General features: G+C 39.2%; 2 protein-coding genes across 3 annotated transcripts in view; both read right to left on the reverse strand.

Moving 5' to 3' along the window:
* ICE1 (interactor of little elongation complex ELL subunit 1) overlaps nt 1-26,734 on the reverse strand; it is a 534,975-nt gene that overhangs the window by 236,874 nt on the left and 271,367 nt on the right. The window lies entirely within an intron of this gene.
* Nucleotides 1-26,734, reverse strand: part of ADAMTS16 (ADAM metallopeptidase with thrombospondin type 1 motif 16) — a gene marked incomplete at both ends in the record, with an annotated part of 156,484 nt that overhangs the window by 81,580 nt on the left and 48,170 nt on the right. For both annotated transcript variants that reach the window (XM_082624066.1, XM_082624067.1), the window contains 4 exons: nt 717-812; nt 10,619-10,772; nt 18,684-18,821; nt 26,026-26,131. In XM_082624066.1, the coding sequence (XP_082480192.1) occupies nt 717-812; nt 10,619-10,772; nt 18,684-18,821; nt 26,026-26,131 (494 nt within the window). The remainder of the gene's footprint in view (nt 1-716; nt 813-10,618; nt 10,773-18,683; nt 18,822-26,025; nt 26,132-26,734) is intronic.

Below are 26,734 nucleotides of genomic sequence, written 5' to 3' on the forward strand. Positions count from 1 at the left end.
TCCTGGATCAATGAAATTCAGGCATAGATTTCTCTTCTGTACTCATTAGCATCACTAAAAAGTTCAGATACATATAGATGAAAATGGTTACAGTGAGAATTTGGTTCCAATATATTTCGATCTTTATCAATAGTCTTTCATATTCTGAAAAAAATACAATACAGTTTAAATCAAAAGGATTAAAAGATTACTCTTGAGTGTTAAGCTAATTCATTTTTAAGTTTTAATGACAGAATTGTCATTGTCTCCCAGTTAGTAATAAACTTGCTGTCTTATGAATTTCTTCTTTTCCCTACTAGAGCACCTCTCTCATTTTCACAGGAGCAACAATCGGTCAGAAGGATCTATTCCACAGTCTTCAAGCTGATGCTTTGAGGCTTTAACAGAACTGCTGAATGCTGGTTCTTTATTTGATTAAAAGGTGGTCAAGAGTTTAACATTTTCCTTCATCAAACAGATTCAGCCATCACCTGTTGCCTGACATTTATGTCTATTTATTCCAGGCAGCTCATCAGTTATATCATTGGAAAAGTATGAAGGGGAATCCTCTTCATAGAATTAATATAAATTAAACACAATCTTTTGACATGGGTATAGATATGGACATATATATCAGAAGGATGGGATTAAAAAATACCAAGGCAAGTGGAGGAAAGATGCATGGTTGAAAGACTGACATCTGAATATGATGTATGTACCTAAGATTAGCTTCTTACCCTGTCACGCCCACAAGTTGTGCCTTCTGCCGCTGGCATAAATTTAGTCTCACATTTCCTCCCAATACGGTGGCACCACAGGGCTTTACAGATATCCTAAAGGAGAAAAAAAAAGGTCATTAGTGTTACAAATGATCCATACAACTCTGATAACATATCATTGGAAAATTTAAGGGAAAAACAACTGATATAAATTGAAAGCAGACTATTTAGGAGTAGGTGCATATGATAGAGTGAGGACCTAGAAGACTCATGCTCTAGACTTGCTTCAACTTAATTCTATCCCTGAAGCTCTATTTATTTGTATTTATTCATCATACATTTAACAAAATTACACTTTCTAAATTAAAAAGTAAAATATGCTTAATCCAGGCACTGAAGAAAACTGCGAAAAATTAAAATTAAAAAGTGCAGTAAAACCTAACATTTTATAATTCATTCTCCATCCTACCTTTCACTAACTTCTCCTTGTCCATTCCTCTATCCAGCTATCCATTCATCCACCCACACACTCATCCACCACCCACAAATCTTCAATGAAGTCCTAGAATATGCCAGTTATCTTACTAGGCAGGAGGTTCCATAAGAAATATGAACAGACCTATCCTCTCAAGAATGGTCTTAGCGGGATAGATTAGCTGTAAATCACCATGTGGTGCACATGGGGAGAGGTGTCCCTACAAGGGGAAGAACACAGTGCAGGTGGGCTCACCAGGAGAAAAGGGCTTTCCCTGGAGGACCCAGGGAAGGAGTTAGAGAAGATGGACATCTGAGACAACTATTGATCTCAAGGACGGCACATTCAAGTGCAAAGGAATGAAGGGTTCGTGCAAAGGAAGATGAGAAAGAAGAAAGACATGTGCAGAGGAAGGACGGCCCACACGGCTGATTTGTCGATAAAATAAAACAAGATCTGAGATTTATACACAATAAAGTCCTCTCCAAGTATAAGGAATTATTTTTACTTCTATATCCGTTTGAGCCCAAAGGAACATCTTAGTGAAAGACAGTCAGCAGTGGGACTCATGAAATGATGGGACCTTCAGGAATGCTGGTGGTAGCTTCAACTGCACACGATGGAAACATTTCTTAAATTATCTGCACAACTGTTCTGAACATTTGAACAAGTGCTGCACTATTTCCCAAGTCATTTAATATCTGCATCTCCTGGGTGTTTCCGTGTTATAAAGAAAATGCAACACAGCAAAACTTCCACCTCATTTTGCTTGAAAGATGGCATTTCACGGCACTTGTGCCTTTATTTTCTGTTTTACTGATGCTAGAGATGTGCTCACAGGAGACTTTCTGCATTGTGTGAGTGAACTCTTGAAGGATTTCCCTTTTAATAATCTATATTAATTTTACCTTCATAAAACTAATTCTCAAATCTCCTTTATACGTGTACTTATTATATATTTAAAAGTTAAGGCGTTTGTTAAAGGCACTGCCTTATATTTTTTTCTGCTTGTATCTCTCTCACTAATAAGACAGCTTTTCAGAGCATGGACTATTAAGAAGCGAACTGTCAATGTTTTAATTTTGATATCAATTAATTGCTTTTATTTCAAGGTATTCATAGTAACCTCTTAAGATTACAATCACTGTACCATTAAACTGCATTTTCTTGGGAGTCCTCCAGAATCATTAAGTGCTACTGGGGCAAATGTGTCACGCTGGTGGTTAGTGCTTTCCTGGCTCTCATGACATTAATTAGCATGCTGTGCTGGGAGCCTCTCTTCTTGCCCAGAACGGTGGTTAAAGATCAAAGTCATAAGAGGACCTCAAGGCATCCATAAAAGCAGGGGCCTAAGCATCTGTAAGTCTCCAAAGAGACAACTGGGAAGCTCCGTTTGCTTCCCGGGATGACATCTTGACAAAAACCAGGATATAAATAAAGCTCCCTTGAAACCTGAACTTGTGGACCCTGGCTTAACATCTGGGTGGAAATATGGTGGATCAAAGCCAGAATCCAGACAGTGGTGCAGGGTAGGCGTACCTGCCCGTGAGTGCTGGTTCAGAGCCCTACTGATTTAGGTGGTTGGGTGTGCACACACACAAAACAGATGAACACACGGATGGATGAGTGAATGATAAGTGAATGGTGGATGTGACAGAGATACCTGCTCCTGTGGTTGGGTCAGTGGGAGATGGACACAGTGGTCCAGGAGAGGGTTTGGGCTTCCTAGAAGGTAAGCATGTCTGGTGTGAATTGGGCATGGCAGACCTGGGCAGGCAGAGTCCTGGTATCCTGCCTGAATGCAACCACCCATCGACTTGTCCTGGGGGCTGAATGAAGCATCATAGGTAGGTAATGTGCCCAACTTAGGGCCTGGCACCTAAAATGCACCAAACTCATGTCAATGTCCTTTCTCACTTCAAAGGTGTGAGGAGATGTGAGCTCAATCCCAGCCCCCAGCCTGGGTTCATGGCTGTGGCCTGAGGGAGCCAGTGGTACTAAGTCTGGAGGCAGTTTCAGGGATGATGCAAGATGATAAAATAAATGGTGTTTTAAAATGCTAAATTATTTTTATGTATTTGTCACCAATACCTGGAACAGTGTTTAGAACCTGGCTGGCTTTCAATAAATGTTTTCTGAGTCGAACATCTGTTAGTTTGTTTCTATGGAAACCTTGGACAGAATAAGCAGGAACATTTTTAGTGCAAAATGAAATGAATAGTGATCAGTGAATTGTGATCACAAAAATTTCTAAGATGACTTAAGAGGGTGACCTTATGATATGAAAACACTACACCTAGACTAGTATTCAAAGGATTTTCATAATATTCTTACACTGTAGTCTGGGGGAACATTTTGCAGAATAAAGAAATATGGATGGAAGATACTATTGAAGGCAATAGTTTTTAAGTTTTCTAAGTAAGAAGCTCTCAAGTACAGGATGCTGGTGACAGCTCACCACTAAAGCATGTGACTGTAACTCAGTCTGTGCCCAGATTATGCCATCTGTGTATTTCAGCCTCATTCTGGAAGCTGCTCAATTCCCAATTCCAGGCCTCCAGGCAGAAATAAATCAGAGTTACAAAAGCCTTGAAATATATAATTCATGTTACTGTGTTCCAACATATCACAAAGGATTTGAGACCTTGGTGCCCTATAGATGTAACTGCTGGTCATTTAATAAAAATGTGACATTCCATCCTGGAAAACAAATAAAAATTCTAGTACCTCAAACAATGTTTATTTTATTATCTAAACAACCAAAAACCGATTACTTCCTCTCAGTTTTATCACACTTTGACCTAATTGCTAACTCTGGACATAATGTACAATGGTTGTATTAAATTCTGTATTATGGTTGTAGGTCATCACATTCTTAATAAAACTTCAGGGTCCTGTTGGAACAATGACCCTATTAAATCATGGTTCTAGGGCCAGGAAGTTGGAATGCAATACCTGCTGGATTGGAGGGTGGGTTCCTAATTTACCAACAGTACGCAGGACACTAAGGTGATCAAATTTCAACATAATTCTGGCAACTTGCATCTCAGACTGCAGGGTCAGGCCACCAAGAAATGTTGACGAAGCAGAATAGGAACTTGATAAAGACACAATGTTTAAAATAACTAATACTTGACTTAAGAAGAAGAAAGTTGAGGCCCATGTACAGAGTTCACTCTTGCTTTTATCTTTGCTGTTAAGGAATACTGTACTCTCTTTAATGAAGGCTCTCTCACTTGCTATTCCTTCCCATAATTTAAGAGCTATGTTCACAATGACTTATTTTGGTAATACTGACTTAGTTAAGTTTAACATCACAACCTAATACCCCAAATAAAACAAACATTTTCAGATGACTGTGTTGGATTTATTGTGGCATTTCCATACTGTGAATAGAATGCCACCAGATTAGTTTTCTCAAACTGTCAGTATCATACTTTCCAAAATACAAACTAAAAATGCATATACAAACGATGTTATAATAGGATATATAATTTATTGTAATTATTTGTTTTTCAAGCAGTGGTGTGCTTTTATCACTAATTTTGATTATCAACAAGTCATCAGTGGACAGAGAAAGCCATGGCCATATATGTGTGTGGATTTATAAACAAGTATGTAAACACCCACACATATACACCAAATACACATCTATTTATCCAAAAAAAATGCATATGCATTCGCATTATCTCTTAACTTTCCAAACTAAATGGCACGTGGTACCTAAAAAAGGTTCAACCCTGTCTAAAACATCATCCAGCCATCTATCACCCTTCCCAGCAAAGTCTTACTGAATGGGACTTAAGTGCTGGTTGAGGCACTGGGTAGTTTCCTTGTTATTTATTATTTTATATTCTTCAGTCAGAAAAGTCCAGATTTTTACATTTCAACCTAATAGACCCATTCTCATAAAATTTCAGTAGGAGTTCATTTAAAAAATTAACTTTTATAATTGAGAATTTCTTGAGATGTTTTAATTCATATGGAAAATAAAGAATCTAATTGTCACTCTGTATCTAAAGTTGAGGTTCATTATATTAGAGAGTCTGGCCACACAAGTAGAATTGAACTCATAAAAAGAAAAATATGTCAAGTTTAATTGGGTTGAAAAACAATTTCACATCATAGGGAATAAGCTCATAATATTGACTTTAATGGGTATTTTTCAAAAGGTATTTTCTCTACTGTTCATGGTGAAGTAACTGGTACCACGCTTACTTTTCTACATACAAAAACTATAAAACTGGACAAAATATATGGGCCAGTTGTTTCAGTCCCTTGCAACAAGCAACACAGTACATGGTCCTCAAGAGAAGGGAATTTGTAAGGTGGGCATCACCTTTGCCCAGCTCTCTGTCTGGGAACACTTTGCTGACCACGGTGCAAAGACATGGTTCCCATGAAGACAACAGCAATCTCACTGAATGGAGGGTGCATAGATCAGAGTTGGGGCTGCAGAGGTAGCTAGCATTTGTGGGAATGGGACCATAAAGGAGAAAGTTGCATTGAGTAGGGAGCACCAGAGGTCTCCATGAGGATTTCCTGCAGGTTTTTATCTGGTGAGTGAATGGTTGATGCACAGGATGAGACTCCAAGTGGCCTGGAAGAGGGCAGCAGCTTTAGGCTGAAAGCTGATAAGGGATAGAAGACAGAGATGCACAAGGCTAGGAGACAGCAGTGTTTTGGCCACACAAAGTGGAGAGACTTCAGTGAGCATCCTGGGCATCCACATCTCATGAGTAAGAACCACAAACTAGAGTACAGGCCATGCCTTAGGGCTAAGGGAAAACCAGAATAGATGAGCCTTAAGGAAGAGTAAAACAAGCCTCAGGGGATCAAAATGATTCACCTATTATAATAACATAATATAAATATATGTAACATAAAATAACAATATGTTATGATACATAATTGTAACATATGTAATATGTTATAAATATATTTAAAAAATTGACATAATAAGTGAACAAATGGGACATACCCTAGAGAAATATAGACTATAAAAAACGAACCAAATAGTAATTCTGGAACTGAAACTTAAAATAACCCAAATGCATAGCTTGCTGAATTGTCTAAACAAATGATTAGAAATGTTAGAAGAAAGATACAAATGATGACAAACATTTTATCAGAAACATCTGAGTCCAGATGAAAATGGAATTATATCTTTAAAGTGTCTAAAGGGAAAAAAAAGAATAAACTGTTTAGAATTCTGTACTCAGAAAAAGTGCTCTTCAAAACTGAGGGTGAGTTAATGACATTTTCAGATAAAGAAAACCTGATGTACTTTGTGGCCACAGATTGTGTTACAAGAAATGCTAAAGGAAGTTTTTCATCCCCTAAGGAAATGATACAATTTGAAACGGATCTATAAGAAAGGATATAAGAAAGCATAAATAATAAATGGCAAACATGTGGGTAAATATAAAAGGTGACCCTATTTTATTTAAAAGCAACCCATTATTTTAAAACAAAAATTTTAACATTGTGTTATGTGGTTTACAGCATGCATAGAAATAAAATACATGATGCCAATAGTACATACTGTGAAAGAGGGATACATGGACTTATTTGTTGTAAGGATCCTCCTGCATTTTGCATAAAGTGACATGATGCTAATTCTATGTAGGTTGTAAATTAAAGATGCAGCTGTAATCTCTAGAGTAACCACTAAAAATACAAGAAAATATAGCTAAAAAGCAAATTGATGCAAACATAGAATTTTTAAAAGCATGTTTAATCCAAAAGAAAACAAATGAAAAAAAAATAAGGAATGAGAACAATAGGAAACAAATAGCAAAATGGTAGACTTAAATCCACTATGTCAATAATTATATTAAATATAAACGGATTAAACATCTCAGTGGAAGGCTATAGACTGTTCAACTGGATAGAAAAGCAATGCCAAACTAAAGGATGTTATGACAGATATATTTTATATAAAAACACAGAGAAGTGGAAAGTAAAAGGGTGGGGAAAGATATCTTGCAAAGAGTATTCTTAAATAAGCTGATGTGGTTGTATTAACATAAGATGAAGTATAATTCAAGGGAAAGTAACATTATCAAAAATAAAATAAAGTTATTGTATATTAATGAAAGAGTCAGGAAGACATAAAAATCCTAAATGTGTATGCACCTAAATACCCAGCTTCAAAATATACAAAGCAAAAACTAATAGAACTAATGGGAGAAATAGAAATATACATAATCTTTGTTAGAGACTTTAACACTCATATCTATTAAATTGTTACATAACAAGTATCAAATATTGCAGAGGATACAGAAGCTATAAACAATATTATCAGACACATTAACAAAATAGATATATCTAGAACACCATACCTGACCACTGCAGAATTCACAATTCTTTCAAGTGGCCATAGAATATTCACCAGGGTAGACCAAATGCTGAGCTATGTAATATGTTTCAATAAATTTCAAAAGTATACTTATAGGGTATATTCTCTGATAAAATTGAACAAAATTAGAAATCAAAATTAATAAGCTGTCTAGAAAATCACCACTTATTTGGTAGTTAAATAGTATACTCCTAAATAATGCATGGGTCAAAGAAGAAATCACCACTTAAATTAGAAAATATTTCATAGCTAATAATATTAAATATTCAACATCTAAAAATGTTCAGGATATATGTTAATGATGCTGCTGAGAAAAATAATACTAGCTTTAATTATATTTAAATGTTTATATTAGAAAAGAAGAAATTATTAAAGTCAGTGATCCAAGTTTATCCCATAAACAACAAAGAAAAGAAAGTCACATTAAGCCTTAGTATGTAATAAAGATAAAACAGACATTAATGAAATAGAAAAGAACCCAACAAATATTTCTGTTAAAAAATTAATAAAGATAAATACTGATGTTTTGAAAGGACTAATTCATCTGATAAACTTCTAGTTAGATTGACCAAGAAAAAGAGATAAAGAAACACATGTTACCATTATTAGGAATGGAAGAGGAAATGTCACTATAGATCTTTCAGTCGTTCAAGGGATAAATGAGAATATTACAAACAACTTTTGGTAAACCACCCCCCCCCCACACAAAAAAAAAAAAACAGGTAAAACAAACAAAAAAAATCATTGGAAAAGGTCTCTTCCTGTGTCTTTTTTTGATGTTTATTTATTTTTTTTTCCAATGAATCTGATCAGTCTAGCTAGGAATTTCTTCTGCATAACCCTACATGTGTTAGTGTAGTTGAATTAGTGATTACAGAAGCCTTCCCATAGATAGGATTCATGAGTAAGTTCTAACAAAACTTTAAGGAAGAAACTATAGCAATTTTATTTCAAGCTCTTCAAGAAAGCAAAGGAGTAGGGAGCCCTTTCAAATCATTTTTTGAGGGCAACATAACCCTGATATAAATTCTTGAATGGTAATTTTAAGAAAAAAATTTCTAAATTATACCATTCAAGAACACAGATATAGGGCTTACCAGTTGACACAGTGGCTGAGAATCTGCCTGCCAATGCAGGGGACACGGGTTCGAGCCCTGGTCTGGGAAGATCCCATATGCTGTGGAGCAACTGGGCCCGTGAGCCACAACTACTGAGCCTGCGCGTCTGGAGCCTGTGCTCCGCAACTAGAGAGGCCGCGACAGTGAGAGGCCCGTGCACCGCCATGAAGAGAGGCCCCTGCTCGCCACAACTAGAGAAAGCCCTCGCACAGAAACGGAGACCCCACACAGCCAAAAAAAAAAAAAAAAAAAAAAAGAACACAGATATAAAAATCCTGAATAAAATAGTATCAAATCAAATCAACAAAATATAAAAATGAATAACAGGTTATGACCAAGTAAAGCTATCCTAGGAATATAGGTTGGTTTAACATTCAAAAATCAATAAAAAATAATTTTAAACTCATCAGTACAATTCACTACATTAACAGAATAAAGGAGAAAAATACATTTATATCAATAGATGCAGAAAAAAAAGTATGATAAAATTCAACATAAGTTTGTGATAAAATCTCTTACCAATCTAGGACCAGGAGGGAACTTTTTCAACTTGATAAAAGGTAACTATGTAAAACTGAAAGCATCATATTTAATGGCAAAATGTGAAAGATTTACTTGGCAATTATGAAGTTCCAGAATAAGCAATGTGAAACTACAGTGACAGAAATCAGAACAATGGTTGCTTACTGGGGTGGGAAGGGGATTGAATGGAAGGGGGCAAGAGGGAACATTCTAGATTTATGCTGGTAACATGGGGGAATACATTTGTTAAAACCCAATTGTACACCTATAAGAAATACATTTCCCTGCAGGTAAATATTTCCTCAGTAATAAAAAGACCTGCTGCATTTAACTTCTTATTTCCTGTATTTTCCAAACGGCACTAGTTTACCACGGAGGATACTCCATGGTCACAGCAAAATAATGTGAAAACCAGCAGTATGATGTAGAACATTCCATCTTTGAAAGAAAAGTTTTATGCTCCTTTTCCTTAGCAAACAGGAGAGTGACACGCAAAAGAATTCTCAGGGATTTCACATATTCTGCCAATGAAACGGCAACATTGGGAATATATGCTGATGCTGACTGGATTATTATTCTTGTCCCCAGCTGAGATTACCCAGCTGAAGAGATAAGAATCCAGTTCTGGCACATGGCTGTAATTGACTTTTGGGGGGAGATCTACTTTAGTTTAGAAGAAAGAAGATTATCACATTAGATTGAAATTGGGAATATCCCCAGTGCATTCTGAAATGTTGGAGGTTTCTGGAAGACTATATATTTTTGTCTATTTTCCTCTTGATTTCATTATAAACTAGAATAAAAGAAACCTCAAAAATAGTTAATTTCATTTAATTTATGGGTAGCTTTCCTAGTGGTTTAGTAGGGCAAGCTGTGAAATCTCGATTTTCCCTTGTCTAGCGAGAGCACATGTCTCTGTGTTATATGAGGAATTTATATGAGGAAACCAGTCTTCTGCTGTCCCTGGGGTCAATGGAGTTCTATGAAAGACTTCTCTAGAAACACTTAATTTGAAGAATTTAATAATCAGAAGTCCCAGATAGGCTACTGCTTTATAGTAAATTTTGTCTATATCTGAGGAAGGTAAGGGGGGTGGGGGGACATTGTTTCTTAAATACCATTTGAAAGAAATGCAGTGTATTAATTTGCCATCTTACACCAACCAAGAGTTCTTGCTGAGCTCCCACATGATAAATCAGAAAGAAAGAACTGACACAACAGGCCAAGTCAGTACTTGAGAGGAAACTGATCCCTACAACAGTATCCACTGTCATTTTCTTTGCCAGTAAAACATGTGTTTCCTGTTATATAGGACCAGCCCTAACATACAGGATTTGACATTTGGTAGGTACCCAATAAACGCAGAATACATCAATGTCAGCTTCACTGAATAAAACGGTTTTATGAAGAATTTTACATTGAACACTTGCCAACAGTCACTTGCCTTTTTAAAATCCAGCATGCAGAGCTTGGCTTTCTCTCCAAATTGCCACTTGCACTGTGTGTTTGCATCGTATAACTCTCCCGGCAGCTTCTCAGGATACTTGTATTCCTTCACAGGCTTTGGCTGATCAGCAAGGCATGTAGCTTGGGCAGTGCTAAAACAAAGAGGAACTGCTGGTGATGCCGGAAATTACCAAAGATGTAACTTCAATCATGTAATTCAATGATTGAATTACATGTAATTACATGTAATTCAATCATGCCTTTTCTTTCTCATGCAATTTTACCACATGTCTTGTATAAAGAAGAGGGGACATTTTTCTCCTGAGGTCCAATATAACATTTATCTTAATTCTATTAAAATATAGAGGCCACATTTTCTGAAATTGTTCATAATATGTTTCACCTTTTCCAGGGAGGCAATTTGTTCTTCATCAGATTTCTCAAACCTATCATGGGGAGAGTGAAATGAGATAATACAACCAGATGTTTGATGTGAGGAGCTTCTATAACAGACACCTTAAAAAGTACACTTCTTGCCAGGAACAATAAAAAGATGAAATGGGCCCTGTAAACAGCAAAACACAATCAGCCAATTTCAAAGGCTGGAATTTTCTTTCTTTCTTGCCTCCTTCCTTCCTTTCCTGCACAATAGCTTCCAGCTTCCACATGGAGCATTGCAATGATTTCCACCAGAAATGCTCTATACACAGGCTGATTTCTGACTTGATTCCAAAGTCAAGAAGAAAATTAATTCTCCTTAAGTTCCCTAGAGGATGGTCTAAAGGCAAACTAATGATTTCTTCCTCTACAAATAGGGTATCCTCTTCCCTACCAGAGACAGGTTTTGGTATAATTTTTGCATTTGGAGGGAGGAGAAACAAGTGTTTGCAAATAACAACTAAATCCTATTTATAAATTTCAATAAGCAAAAACTAAAAACAAACAAAAACAAAACACCTTTGTAATCACAATAAACTTAACAACAGTAGATCTGCCTAAGCATCCCCAAACTTTTCTTTGTGTGGTTGTCCATCTTGATCGGAATATTTCTGGCCCCAGTCTCCAGGACCCGGGTCCCAGATTCTATTGCCTTGGAGCCCACTGATGCATGTGTGCCCTTAATTAATATCCACATACATAAAACATGAGGAAGGGCACCAGTCACTGTGGACAGGACATTAAACATACATGTACAGAGGTCAGAAGCCTTTTAATAGACTAAATCAAAGGCTAGGAAAGTGCTAAGAGCAGTGACTGGCTTACTGTGAGCGTTGAATAAATGATCTTTCTATTATTGCTACAATGATCATGATGTAAGGGTCTATAAGTAGAGAAAAATGAATAAAAGCATAACTAACACTCCATGACAGGAGTGATTTGGCAACTTTGGAATTCCATAGCACCTCTCTCTAATGATCTCAAATGATTCCTATATACTAGTTAGATGTTCCCCATTATCTTCCTAAAGTTACATCAGGGTTGGCAATACTATTCCCATTGCATAGAAAGAAAACTAGGAAAAGTCAGCTACATTGATGAACCCAAACAAGATATTGAAAAAAAAACTTTTTAAAGTTCACAGATTCAGGATTTTTTATAGTTTGATCAAATGTAACCTATTATTTTTTATTCATCCTTAAAAGTTAATTCAAAGAGGACTTCCACTTTTAACTATGGTGGACCAGCACGTATGAGACTGATTGTTCTACAGGCATCAGAAGGTTATCAAAGTAAAAAGAACATGAGGGATGAACATTTCCAGAGCAAAGGAAAGTAGAGAAGTGAACCCAACACCCAGTAATATTTTTCTCCTCAAGGAATTTAATGAGTCATAAAAAGATGCTAAGAAGCCTAGTGGCTGAGCGGAAAGTGGTCCTTACAAGGCTGAGAAGCTGAGCAAGGTGTTGGCAATCTGGTGGGGCTGGGAGATAAAGATTGAAGTTGTGGGTCAGCCCTGGTAAACAAGATTTTCACGGAAGCCATACTAGGTCTTTGCTGAAGGAGTAAAGAAATAACGTGAAAGGCCAGTTTAGGAAGACTGAATGCCAGGGTGACATCAGCTCAACCCCAAAGTGACTTACTGATAAACTGCAACTGCCCTGTCTGCTAGAAAGAAAAAATAACATCATTCGGGGCTCTATCTTGTCTTTAATTTTTTCATTAACAATATCCTTCTTTTGTTCAAAATTACCAAATGTATTGGGAGATGAGACCAAAGCATTGAAACCCAAGAGAATACACATATAATAGACACAGATTCAGAAGGAATCCAGATACTGGAGTAGTCAGAAATGGAATTTAAAATTATTATGGTTATTAGCTTTGAGAAAATAGAGGTTAAGATGGAGAATTTCACCAGTGAACGAATATATACAAAATATGTAGGTGAGGTATTTTGAAAAGTTCTAACATTTACATAATTGGAATCCAAAAAGGAGAAGACAGAATGAAAGGGTCAGAATCAATATTTGTAGATAAAATGTCTGAACATTTTCAAAAACTGATGAAAGACAATAAACCACAGATTTAAGCAGTTCTAAAACCCCAAGCAGGAGAGAGAAAAAGAAAAACACATGGGTACATGAAAGAAATTCTACAGAAAATCAAAATCACAGAAAAATGTCAAAAGTAACCTGAAAACAAGAGACGTAAACTTTCAAAGGAGCCACAGAGAATCGGTACATGGCCCTAAGGATGAGGTGCCTGCCTAGTCCAGTGCACAGACTAGGGACCTGGAAGTTCCCATGCAGGGGGAGACACAGCAACACACAGATCAACACTGCAATGTGAAAGTCGGCTCTGGTCAGCATTGCATGTGAAGAGTCATGAGCAGATCCCACCCCTGATACTTCTGGCTGGGCTCATGCTTGGGCATGTTTCCACTTGTCCCCTCATCCAAAGCAGGTCACACAGGTAAGCCCAGAGTCAGTGAGGTGGGCACAGGGATACAACAGGGTGTGGGTGCATGAAGGAAAAGCATTGCACCCATTTTACAATCACCCGATATCCACCAGAACAAAATATGTTTGAACTCTGCTGCATGCTCTACACAAAAGTCAGGTAGCCTACATGTGATAAGCAAAACAACAAAGCTTGTGGAAGAATATATTCATGGCTCTGGGGTAAGCAGAGTTTTTTTCCAGTGGTGTACAGAAAGTGCTAATCCTAAAGGAAAAATATGAATAATTTGGACTCCCTTAAAAACATAAGAGAACTCTTCTATTTATCAAAAGACACCATTAAAAGTGTAAATACTGTGTAAATACTAAGTCATAGAGTGAAAGAAGATATTTGCAATACATATTTCCTGTAATGCACAAAGTGTTCCTACTCAGTATATATAAAATACTACCAACAAGAGATAAGAAAAATAAAGGAGTTTAATTTCAAAAACATGCACAGGAGATTTGAACAGACACTTCACTAAAGAGGTTTTTAAGTAGCCTTTAAAATGTGAAAAGGTGTTCAATCTCATTAATTACCACTTTGATCCACCACCACAGACCCACAAGATTGGCTACAATGAAAAAGACCAGCGAGATCAAGTGCTGGCAAGATTGTGGAACAACCTGAATATTCATAAGTGCTTGTGGGATTGTAACTTTGCACAGCCACTTAGGAAAGCCATTTGGCAGTGTCTACTGACACTGTGCATATATATTTATGACCCCAAAGTTTCTCTGCTCTGTATATTCAGAGATATATGTGTAAACCAAAAGAATATTCACAGTGACATTTCTTATAATAGCCAAATACTGGAAATGCAAATGTCTATCACTAACAGGATGGATTAATAAGTTGGAGCACATCCACGCTATTAAAAATAAGTAAATGAATGTCGTATTTTTATGCAGAAACAAGGATGAATCTCATAATCAAAATATTTAGCTAAAGACCCCAGACACAAAATAGCACATAATTCATAGTAAGTTCAAAACCAGACACAGCTGTCTGTGGTGGCGTTCTGTGTCAGAGGAATGGTTGTCTGTGGGGAAGAGGGAGGTGATGATGGGATTGGGGAAGGGGATTCTGGGGGGCGGAGCAGTGTTCCATGTTTATTTTAGGTTCATTAACACATCCATCCCTTCACAAAGTTAGAAATTTTATTTGGTAGTGGGAACTTTTTTTTTTTTTTTTTTTTTGCGGTACGCAGGCCTCTCCCTGCTGTGGCCTCTCCCGTTGCAGAGCACAGGCTCCGGACGTGTAGGCTCAGCAGCCATGGCTCATGGGCCCAGCCGCTCCGCGGCATGTGGGATCTTCCCGGACCAGGGCATGAACCCGTGTCCCCTGCATTGGCAGGCGGACTCTCAACCACTGCACCACCAGGGAAGCCTGGTAGTGGGAACTTTTAAGATCTACTCTCTCAGCAAGCTTCAACTATAAAATACAGTATTGTTGACTGTAGTCACTATGCTGTACATGACAGTCCCAGAACTCATTCACCTAATCTTTAGAAGTTTGACCACTTTCACCCATTACCTCTCCCACTCACCCGGCCCTTGGAAACTACCAATCTACTCTCTGTTTCTAAGAGTTTGATTTTCTTTTTAACATTCCACATATAAGTGAGATCATGCAGTATCTGTCTTTCTCTGACTTAGTTCACTTAGCATAATGCCCTCAAAAACCATCCATGTTGTCACAAATGACAGAATTTCCTTCTTTCTCATGGCTGAATGATATTACAGTGTGTGTGTAGATAGGTAGACAGGTAGATAGATAGATAGATAGATATAATTAGATACAGTGCATATATACATATAAATACCACATATACATCATATATTTCACACCTTCTTTACTTTTTCATCCATTGAAGGACACTCAGGCTGTTTCCATGACTTGGCTACTGTAACATACTCCATATCATGATCTAGGTAGAAGTTACACTAAAATGTTCACTGTGTGAAAAGTTACTGAGCTATACGCTTAGAAGTTTGTACTTTTCTATATATGTGTTTAACTACATATATAAAGTCAATGAAGAAAATAAGGCAAGGCCAGAGGTTCTGCAACAATACTTCAAAGTCCTCTTCCCACTCTGATTCATGAACCATAAAACGTTAAAGAGCTCGAGAGTTCTTTTACTTGTATCCCCTCTTTTTCCAAGAGAGACAGCGGGAGCCCCCAGAAAAGGTTATATTAGTTGCCAAGGTCAAGGCCTTCCCAGGCATAGTGATGAAGACCTGATCAGCACATGAGCTCTGATTCCCTCGCTGATCAACGACATGGCAGTGCCCATTCTCCAGTTCACAGAAACTGCACTCAGCCATGACTCGCTGGTTTATTTTTCTTAAGACGAACATTATACAGCAGAGCAAGGTGTGAACTGAAATGTATTATTTCTATTATGCCCCAAAACATACTCTTTCAGGCCAAATCAAGTTTTCCCATTGACAGGGTGGTCTGGGGTATGGCAGGGCATCCTTCAAACTCCTGCTTTCCTGTGATGACCTTTCTCGTGTATGGATGCAGAGTCATATGACAAGCGGGGAGGTGTGTTCACTGATCAGAAGTGCATGATTCAAGTTTTTAAAAAGCAAATTGAAGATGAGTCCGTGTTGTCATTAAGTTTAAAATAACGAGCTAAAATTTTCCTAAGTCTTAGGCCTCCCAGATACAAACATGAGTGAATGTGATGAGGTCTGTGTCTGCCCATAGGAAATGACATATGTCTTTACTGATGAGATTGAGGAATTTACTGCAAAAACATATCTGTCCTTCTTGACTACCGAGTATAGAGAAAAGCTGTGCTGACAACTTCAGGCTAATTGAGTTCCCTTATTATATATATATTTTTTCCATGTACCCAATGCTAGGCTGATCACAAAGGAGAACAGATTCATCCTTGTAAAGTTGGCCGTTTATCCTTACTCACTGTTGGGATCATGTCCAAATTCACAACTAATTGGTGGAGAATATAACAGTATTTTGATTACTTAGAAATCAGGAAGTCAGCAAACATGTAAAAGATGGTCTCAGGTTCATTAAGCCAATGAAAAATCAGGATTGATGCACTGTGGACACGTCCAATTCACAACTAGACATCTCAAGTACAGTGAATCTTAAGAGTGAATTTGACAATGAAAGGCTATCTTGGAAAATTTAATCTTTTGAGAAATCAAATTTGGGAGCATGTAAAATCTTGCATTTTTATTATTATGTGGTCCAAAAAATCAGTAAAGTCCCTGAAAATAAACGTTTGTTACTGCATGGCTACAGAAGGGTTTTATTGATTGGCACAAAAACAAATGAGCATATGTCAGCATATGTTTAACCATTCCAGTGTCACTGGACAAAATGGCTTTGAACTCCAGAATCCTAATAAGTATTCTCAGGATCATATTCTGATTTGAAGATTATAGCCCATATTTAATGTCATCAAAATAATTATTCTCTAAGTCTATAACTATTTCCTTTCTGTGAGTTTTCCTATATTTCTTGGCAGTTTAAAAACTTTTTCTGGACTCTTTCATGATGCTGATTCTCACTGCATACCCATACTTTGCATCCCTGGGATTTTCAAGTTGTCAGAGCATATTTCAAAAAATTTAAAATGTTTATATATCTTCATCATAGCCATTAAGATGAAAAAGAAGTAAAATTTTAAGAAAAGAATGTAGAAGTTTATAGAAAGGATTTGGGATATAGAAAACTCAAAAATTTCCTTGTTAATACAAATAATAGCATTGTGAGCTAAAGTGAATTATCTTCTTTATTAGGGAAAGCAGAGTCCTTCACACACACACACACACACACACACACACATGCACGCACATTTGAACAGGTGCATGAAAAAGCTAAAACAAGTGCTAATAATCCCCAACTTGACTCCAAAAGAACACCATACAGGGAACAGCAAATGTTGGAAGGACCGATTGTGTCATGTGAACATTGTCTTTTGGGTAATAGAAATTTAAAAAATGATCAAGTGTATATTCCTAGAATATAGGTTTATATTACCAGGGTACAAATATTATCTACAAAATTCTCACTCTTCCTGGGTAGCATAAAATATGGAGAGGAGTCATCATTCCTTTAAGTGGTAAAATATCTCAGCTGAGGTCTCAAAGTAAGGCTGTGAGGAAGGACCACAGCTGCAGGCTGGAGCCCCCAAGGCTGGTAGTCAGGACGCAGCTCAGAAGATGTGTTATGAGGAGTGAAGTGATGGAAGAGGCAGCAAGAAAGGGAAACCATCTGTGTGCTCACTGCCCCAGGTAAGCACAGGGCACCATCCATAGGATAATGAACAGAACGCGGTGAGTAAAACCAACAGAAATAGGCCTGAAACCCTGCCCAAATGATGTTCTAGAAACAAGACGTGTTAATTTGTGCAGCAGAAAAACAAAACGAAAAGGGGCTCTACTGAAAAAAATAGGAAAGAAAGAGAGAAAACCAGGGGGATAATCCACTTTACTAGCAGATCTAAAAATGTTTCTTAAAGTCCCTTATTTCTCTAAAATTTTAAAATCTACTATCTCTTTTTCAGGAGGTCAAACCCTACCTCCTTAATGTTCTATACCCTAAATGAATTAGAGCTATGATAAAACCTTCCAGAAATAATTCTTAAAATTATAGGATTTTAGACCCAGGTGAAGGTTTATATACTCTTTTTTTTTCCTCCTAATGAGAAATGTATTTTGTAAAAAATAATAATAATAATAATTCATGGTATGTCAATTATATCTCAATAAAACTACAAGAAAAGATTTAAACATTAAAAAATTAAAAAAATCATGGACTGAAAATGTCTGGTTATAGAAGTAAGAATTAAAAAAAAAAACACTAAATGGTAGTGACAAATACTTTGGTTTGCTAAGTATCTTAAGGGATTCTTTTGACTCTAAAGGGCAAATGATGTCAGATTAAGCTTGCAGAAATTGAGGCTCTAAGAAAGCATTTGGCAAACTCCTTGGTCAAATGAATGTCTCCAGATGCCTTCAAATGAGGACCATCTGCGGAAGGGGCACCTGAGTCTGGGGCTTCTTGGACAGGATTAGGCCGACCCAGCAGTGAACATCAAAGGCACAGGCAGATACACAGCCAGCTTTAGGGGCTCATACCTTAAAAATTTGTGCAGGTACTGGCGGCTGCAGGGTGACCAGGAGAAGACCCCGTTGCGTCCTGCCAACGTAGGGGACATTATGTTGCCCTCAGACTTTTTGCACACGTTCCCTTCTCCATCATGGACCATGCCGAAGCTACGAGAGAAAGAAATGGGTCTTTCAAAACAAGTAACAGTTTCAACTGTCGAACACACTCTAACAAACACAAGTCAACAATGTGAAGGCCCCCCTTCTCCTGTATGCTGAGCAGGCAGAAGAAAGAGTCCTAACAGCCAAACAGGGGAGAATATCCATGAGGTCACAGACCTTGCCTGGAGAACTACCATTTGTCCAGCTGTTTGAAAGTGCACACCAATATCAAAACAGTACATTTCCAGATGTCTGCCAAAGGCAGACATTTTAATTATAAAAAAGCATTTCTAGTGGGATGTAGAGGGCAGTTAATTTGATCTTGAAAAAGCTGATGATGCTCTTATTGCTTTCTTCTCTCTCTACACTCTTTGCTGCTCACCAGCCATGTTCAGAATTTCCAGGTGTTTGTAAGAAACACAAATGCAGGCTCCACAGGTGAGTGTGATGTTTACACAATTTAAGAACTACTAAACCACTACCGCCCCTCTTGGTGGTGCTGACATTTTGTCCCTACACCCAGTGCTGATCCAGCTCATGCTAGGTCTTCACTGCTGGAGGCTGTTTCAGCAGACCAGTACTTGACCAGACTCCCAACATTCCTTTGGAGGAAGTGGCGCCATGGAACCCCAGTGAGTAGCTGTGGTGGCGTTTATCTGCAGGCATTGTTTGAAGGTACGTCTGTTACTCTTGACTGAAACCAGACCACTTTGGGGCTCCAGCCCTAGCTTAGTATATGGGAACACCTCAGGCTACAGTGGCTATGGGACCTCTTAATAGGGTCCTTTGCAGATGTTCAAATCCCACAATGCCAACAGCAACCGCTTACTGTCACCCGAGAAAACTGCAGCCTTGCACCTATATAAGAATCCCATTGACTGAGTTGCTACCTCTCCCCACCAAGTAGGCTCTTCTTCTTAACTTCCTAAAGCTAGCCCTGTAGGATAGCCTCAGGTTACCATCTTCACCCACCTCAGAAGAGCACAACTGACTACCTTGGGAAGAAAGCCTCAGGGATTTGGGAGCTCCGTGACCTTGAAGACTTCCCATTAGGGTAGATACACCCTTGGAGAGTCAAGCCATTTTTGGCCATTAATGTCTGGTACCCACCCGATCACTGTATGGATTCCCAGAGTGCAGTTCTGAATGAGTGGGATACAGAAGGAAGGGGAAAAGCAAGAAGGGAGAAAGCAAAGATGGACAGGTGGGTTACTGCATCCATGGGCTTTCTGCCACCAAGAATCCCAGGATGAATGGAGGGAGGGTCACAGGGATAGGAGACACCAACACAGAGGAAGTGGGCTCCAAAAGGGGGCCAGGGAATCTGCACTTGTGTCCAAGGCTGAAGACTTAACTGTTTTTCTTAGAGCTGTTTAATAATATCAGTAAAAATGACAACTCCCATTTGTAAGCACTGTTTTTCAGACAAGATATTAAGCACATTACCTATATTTTCTAACCCGAATCTTACTACAAGCCTACAAGCAAGACTGAGGGCTGGAGACAGGCTTGTCCAGGATCTCAGAGTCCGGACTGGAACCCGACACTCTGACGTCAGAGCCCAGGCGGGACCCGTGCAATAGTGTAACCGGAGAGTGATTGAAGGGTGTGTCCAAGGAAATCTGGCACACAAACATTGTCGAATTTCTGCAAGATTCCTGCTCAGTACCAAGGGTGATGTAGTTGTGGTCATTTCGGCCTCCACCCATTCTCTGAAGTTCTATTAAAAGCAATCAATCAAGGTGAGGGTGACCATATGGCCGAAGAAATGTGCCACGGTGATGGAGAGGATTCATGTGGAGGATGCTTTGGGGAGAAAGTGATAAAAACGAAATAACCAAGTGCCCTCCCCTGGCTGGCCCTTGACCTGAATATAAAGAAGACAAATGAGGGTCCTGCGAGTGCCCTAAATGAATTTGCTACCACTTCTGCCTACATTGCTAAGGAATTAAACGCCACAACATCCCAGGTCTGGGGACACCTTGGTCTTAACCAGTTTCATCTAAGGCATTTTCAGTGATTCTCAGACTTTTTTGAGTATCAGAATATCTGAGAAATGCAGCACACATGTGCCTCCCCAAAGCCCCCCCGTTAGATTTTTGATTTAGTAAGTTGGGGGTTAGGCTCTGGCATTTGGGCGAATCCTAACACAATAACGTGATTCTGATGCCCACGCAACCTTCAGCACTACTATGTCTCGAGCTGCTTTTCCAAGCAGTACAAATCCCACGGTCTGCACTGTTGTGGGTGTTAGCACAGTGGCATGAAAACAGCACACAACAATCACAGTTGATAGTAACATTAATAAGGTCATGGAAGAATGGATAAGGCACATTTTGAAGATAAGGTTGGTATTTGGCAACTAAGAAATCAAATTACCATTCAAGTTATACATACCAGACTTTTTTTTTTTTTTTTTTTGCTTCCATGACTCATAGTACTTTATTCAAAGTGGTTATCACCCTGTATGTTAAAACAATGCACTTTTTTCTCTTTCTTATCTACAGGGGCTCTTCTTGACCGTTCTCAGAGCCCGAGTGCAAGTGGACTCACTAGTCCGTGACAGGTGCTCCACCGATGTTTGTTGAATGAATAAAGAACAACCTTTCAGCTACAACACCAACTCAAATACCCAAATATAAAAATAATTTCAGATTATCTTGGACTTGAGAATTATATTCAATATCAGATGCTCTTAACGTCTTCTATAGAAGTTTCTTCAGTTATTCAATTACATCAGCAAGTATTTCTTTATTACTAATGATATACCAAGAATGATGAACAGCCAAGCTTTTTTAGAGGTTGTACCAATATTTTAGGCTGATCAGACAGCAGTGGGTCAAGGAAAGGAGAAACCCTTCAAATCAACGATGGGTCAAAGTCATCTGGATGGAAAATCACACCCTGGAGGTGATGATAGCACCACAGGTAGAATCTACTTCTCCAGAGCCTGATGCAGGCTTTTCAAGAAGCAAACCCATCCTCCCCGAGAGACAGGAAGTGGACATGGGGACAACAGTCATGTGGGAGTCTCAGGGCCAGGGCAGGTCAGATAACCTGGGGGAACACAGGCTGTGGAGGTGGGGTAACCTCTGTCAGGGTCTTGCTCCTGTTGTTCACAAGTGGGTTGATTTGGGGCAAATTTCTCAAGTCCCTGAGCCTCAGTTTCCTCACCTATAAAATGGGATAATAAAACCTTCCTCTTAAACTGTTCAGAATACCTGGCATCATGCATGTCAAAAAGGAAAATTCAAAATGTCTCTTTCCCAGGTTCAAATGTGGTCTTGATCAAATCTCTCAACACCTAGATGTCAGATATCACTTGCATACATATTTTGTGCATGTGTGTGTGTGTGTGTGTGTGTGTGTGTACGGGTGTGAGTAGGCAGTTCAGCCAAGGGTCAACGGGTTTCAAATATTTTTTGGACACAGAAACAAACAAAAATCTTAAGAGGAATGACAGTAAATAAAATTGGTAAGAAATGATGCTCCAACCTGCTGGGGCTCCCTAGGGGGCAGTCTGACAATCACCAGACCAGGTGATCTTTAAGCAGCCACTTGCTTTGATATTCTGCACACCCTTAAAATCACCCAGCGCTTCCCTGACCCAGCTGTAGGGGCTCAGGTTGATGACGGAGCACAGTCATAAATCAGTGAGATGCACACATCACCATCACATGCTTGAAAGGGAGTCTAACATCACCAGCCAAGTATGGTTGAGCTGAATGGTATCAGCACATCAACTCTGTTTCTTTCCAGATTTCCCTGATTTTCCTTGCATCTCTTGAAATGCCTACAGCCCGCACTGCTTGACCCCTTGCATGCCATGCCTATCTTATCTTTCCTTAGGCTTTGGAGGGCATGGATCACTAGTCATTTTATAGAATCCTACACAGTGCTTTGCTGGCAGAATGCAAATTGTGCCTGGTGAGTGGGTCAGTAAGTAGTGGAAAAGACAGGGGACAGGACGATGGATCATGAATACTCCTGAGCACAGTAAGTATGTTTAATATTGTCTTGATGGTCTGAAATGATCATGCAAATTGAGTATTTAAGCTGACTTTATATACAAGGAATGTTCAGCTCAAACAATGCAACTTAAATTGCACCTGCACGCACCTGCTGAGGTCTCACAGGCTCTACGGGTTTTGCATATGGAAACCCACGTAAGAGGAGATCAGGAGATGCAACCTGGTCACTGTCAGGTTGCCAGAGAACCACAGGGTATCTAGAATATGAGTCCCAGGGTCCTACCCATCTAATGGCATGACTTCCTTTGGCAAATGAGAATTTTTCAAATGGATTCATGCCCAGGTGACACACTCTTCAAAATGTGTAGTTGAGCCCTCAGTGTGTCTGTGCCAATTCTTCAACACCTGCATCTAGGAAACCACACATCCTGTGACAAGTGATTTAATACAAGCAGGAAACTGTCCCTGCACCAGTCCTGGCTCAGTCCCACACACTAAGGGAAAGCACACATCCTCACTTTCAGCTCCAGACCCTCTTTTCCCCTTCCCAGCACAGATACAAACACTGGTTCTTAGCAATTCCTAATTTTAGGTCAGATTCCCCAGTAGAAACCACAAGATGTCTTAGGATACAAAGAACTGAACCTCGTAGAAGAAACCAGCTGGGCATGAACTGAATCTTTCTTTGAGTTAAAGGTTAGGAAACCTATGGCGGAAAGGCACAGAGAAGCGCTCCTACACCTTAATAATGTCCTCTGAATGTAAACCAAACTGAAGAAGTAAAATTCATCTGTGAGACACGATGTTTTACAACTTAATAAATGTAAAATTATTTTTTTAATTCTTATGGTACAAGACTCAGAAATTAACTCTGCTTAGAGCTCATTGCCAAGGATAAGAGGAAGGCATGCTGTTTGATCCATGCATTAAACCTATGATGCCTTCTCCAAGTAATAATAGTTATTAAATGAAAAAACTGAATAAATGTGTTTGTTTTCAATTCACCTGAAGTGCACGGAGCTGGGTTGCTGAATCTTCCCTGCTGTGGCCCCTCTCATTTGATGCAGTTGCCACAGATAAGCATGTGTTAGAAATACACCCCCTTCAGCTCACCTCTGACCCCTTGCAGCTCCTCCACCCTTCCTGTGCTGAATGTTCAGTCCAGGCTACTTGCCCAGCTAGTGAAGGGAAGATGAGAGATCATCCCCAGGGGTTTCCAGGCTTAGAGTTACATGTGAAACTACTCCAAAAAGAGCACATATTAGCGTTATTATTACTATTATTACTATTACGATCACTTATTTTGGCAATTAGCACGTGCTTTTTATGTGCACACATCCCACATGTATTTCCTATGTCCTCAATATGATCAGAAGCTATTTCACTGGTGACGTCAAATGCTCAGAGCTCTCAGTCCTTCCGACGCTTGCACAATATTCTCTAAGCAGCAGGTGCTGGAGAAGGAGCTGATCATCTCCTGGAGGTCAGTTCTATCAGGAGTGGGACTTGCCTGCATCCAAATCTAGAGCTCCTTTCCTTCCTCCCATCTATATTCTCACTTGCAAGTAAAAACACTTTTCTCTTGTTTGGAAGAAATTCTTTTTCCATCTACACCCAGCCCTAGTGATGAAAGGAAATATTAATAGTTGACTTCTAAGAAAAAAATAAAAGCAAACACGAATACTTGTTGACTGGAAGACTGAGAGCCTCGTCTTGGATACACCAGGGGCCTGAATCTCAACTGCTTATCTAATGCTGATTTGTTCAGCCCTTGATGACTTAAATATTTCTTACTTTGATTGTTTAATTAAATTCAGGTATGGTTCAGAGGACAGCAAGAACCCCATGTCGTTAAAATAATGAGTTTTTTTGAAGTTTTAACTCTAGCAGCCTATTTACAATTATGACTTAACTGAAAGCTTTGTAAAGTGTAGGTGCAATTTTCTAGGCACTGAAAAAGTCAATCATTACCTGTAATGATGAAGGGATCAGTAATAAGATATAAGCTTCACTTTCAGGTCATCAGTTCACACAGAGCCAAAGTCTGCAGGGCCTCTGTGAGAGCCCATTAAGGGCAGGCACACATGTGTACAAACACACACACACACACACACACACACACAGATGCTTTGAACAGGTCGGGATGACATGAGTGGCCTCAGTCCAATTTCTAACGGGATGGAGAAATCAACTTTGCAAAGACCATATCCCAAACATTGCTTTCTGCAAGTTTTGTAATTTGCAAATAAAATGAGGATGAACGTGAAAATAGAAAAGCTGTAATTCCTGGCTGTGCATTTTCTAGGAGAAGCTTCAAGTACAGTTTCAGTCCAGCAGGAAAACACTTGTTTTACCACTGCTGATGCTCATATAAATCAGGGCAATTGCAGGAAATCAGCAAGTGGGCCCCACTGAGAAAAACTTTTTTTTTTTAATAGATGGTGCTTCAAAGTGAGGCAGCCTATAGATTATTAGACTAAGACATCTTATTTAAGAATAATAGCTACTATAAGTAATGGACAGAAGTGTTTCATTCTACAGGAATAAAGGTAAGCTTCTCACTTACAAAGATACTCCTAATGACATGCCACCCATTGCTGAGAGCTGCTTGTCCTGCATCGGTGTCTATCCATCTGTGCCAAAGCCCCACGTTCCCCACTCCCCTGATGCTGCCCCATTTCACAACTGACAATGGTGGGAACGTGGGGCTGTGGGAAGAAAACCAGCTCCCACCAGGCTGCATCCCTTGTCCTCCCTGTATGCCCCAAACCCTGCACACCAGTCAAAACCCATCTCTACAAATTATGAAAGTGATATAAGAACGCAAACTTGAGAATAGTAAGTTACCAATGGGTGGGCTTGTTACTATCTTCTGTTACGTGGAGTCCTCCCATAGGAGTTAACCATGGAATGAGATGAGCCCACAGGACCAAGTTCAAAAGCCAGGACAAAGGAGCAGAGACAGAAGAGTCTGTAGTCTGTGATTGTATGCATATGTGTGAGCAGGAAGGGATGAAGGGAGTGAGGAAAGTGCAAACGTGTGTTGTCACAGCTTTAGAATGTGTGCGATGAGACACTCAAATAAAACAGAATTGCCTACGTGAGCATTTCCTACTAGCGTTCTTGTTGCAAATGTGTGAACTCCCCTCACAGGCTTGAGCTACTGCACCAGCATCTCTAGACAATCTTCCAGTCCGGAGAGGACCCCAGGCTCCATCCTCCTAGGGAGATGCACTTACTTGTGTCCAGATTCGTGGGCGATGGTGAAAGCCAGTCCAAGACCTGTATCTTCATTAATCGTACAGCTGCGATATTTACTACACATTCCACTTATGGGTGCAAATCCTACAGGACATAAAGATCAAAAGAACATATAGGAGCAATATTGTAGTAAAATAAAGAGGGTGTGTCATGTGTGTGTATTTACCTCTGTCCTTTAGAAAAGTTTGGTTCTCATCTTTGTCAGGTGAAATATGAAACAGGAAACCCTTGGACAATCATATAAAGGGCCCTGAATTATGTGGGAGAAGGGCATCTGTTTTCCCTTCCCAATCCATGGTTCTATGTAATGTTCAAGTTACAGGTTACAATGGTGGCGAAGTTGAAGAGGGGATTCACTGCAGATGGAGAATTTCAGCCTTTTTCTATAAACAACTGTGTTCTCAAAAGCCCGAGAAAAAGTGCTGTAGAGAGTGGGTGTCAGGTGGTCCCCAAGGCCACTCCACGGTGGAGGACTTTCGAGGAAGGTGCACAGGACTCAGCATCTGTCATTCTCCTGAGTGTAATTTAATAGGGATGGAAGTATACGGAGTAAAATCAGCAGAAGGGAAAAGCACCTGGGGAGAAGCCCGGGGAAACCAGGTACGAGCTTCCAGGGCTTCCTCCTGCCGTGGAGTTGCACAAATGGACTTAATTCCTCCAACAAGGGGAACACTGCCCACCAGGGTG

Source organism: Mesoplodon mirus (assembly GCF_964341445.2).
Source record: "Mesoplodon mirus genome assembly, chromosome: 5".
NCBI classification, from domain to species: Eukaryota; Metazoa; Chordata; class Mammalia; order Artiodactyla; family Ziphiidae; genus Mesoplodon; species Mesoplodon mirus.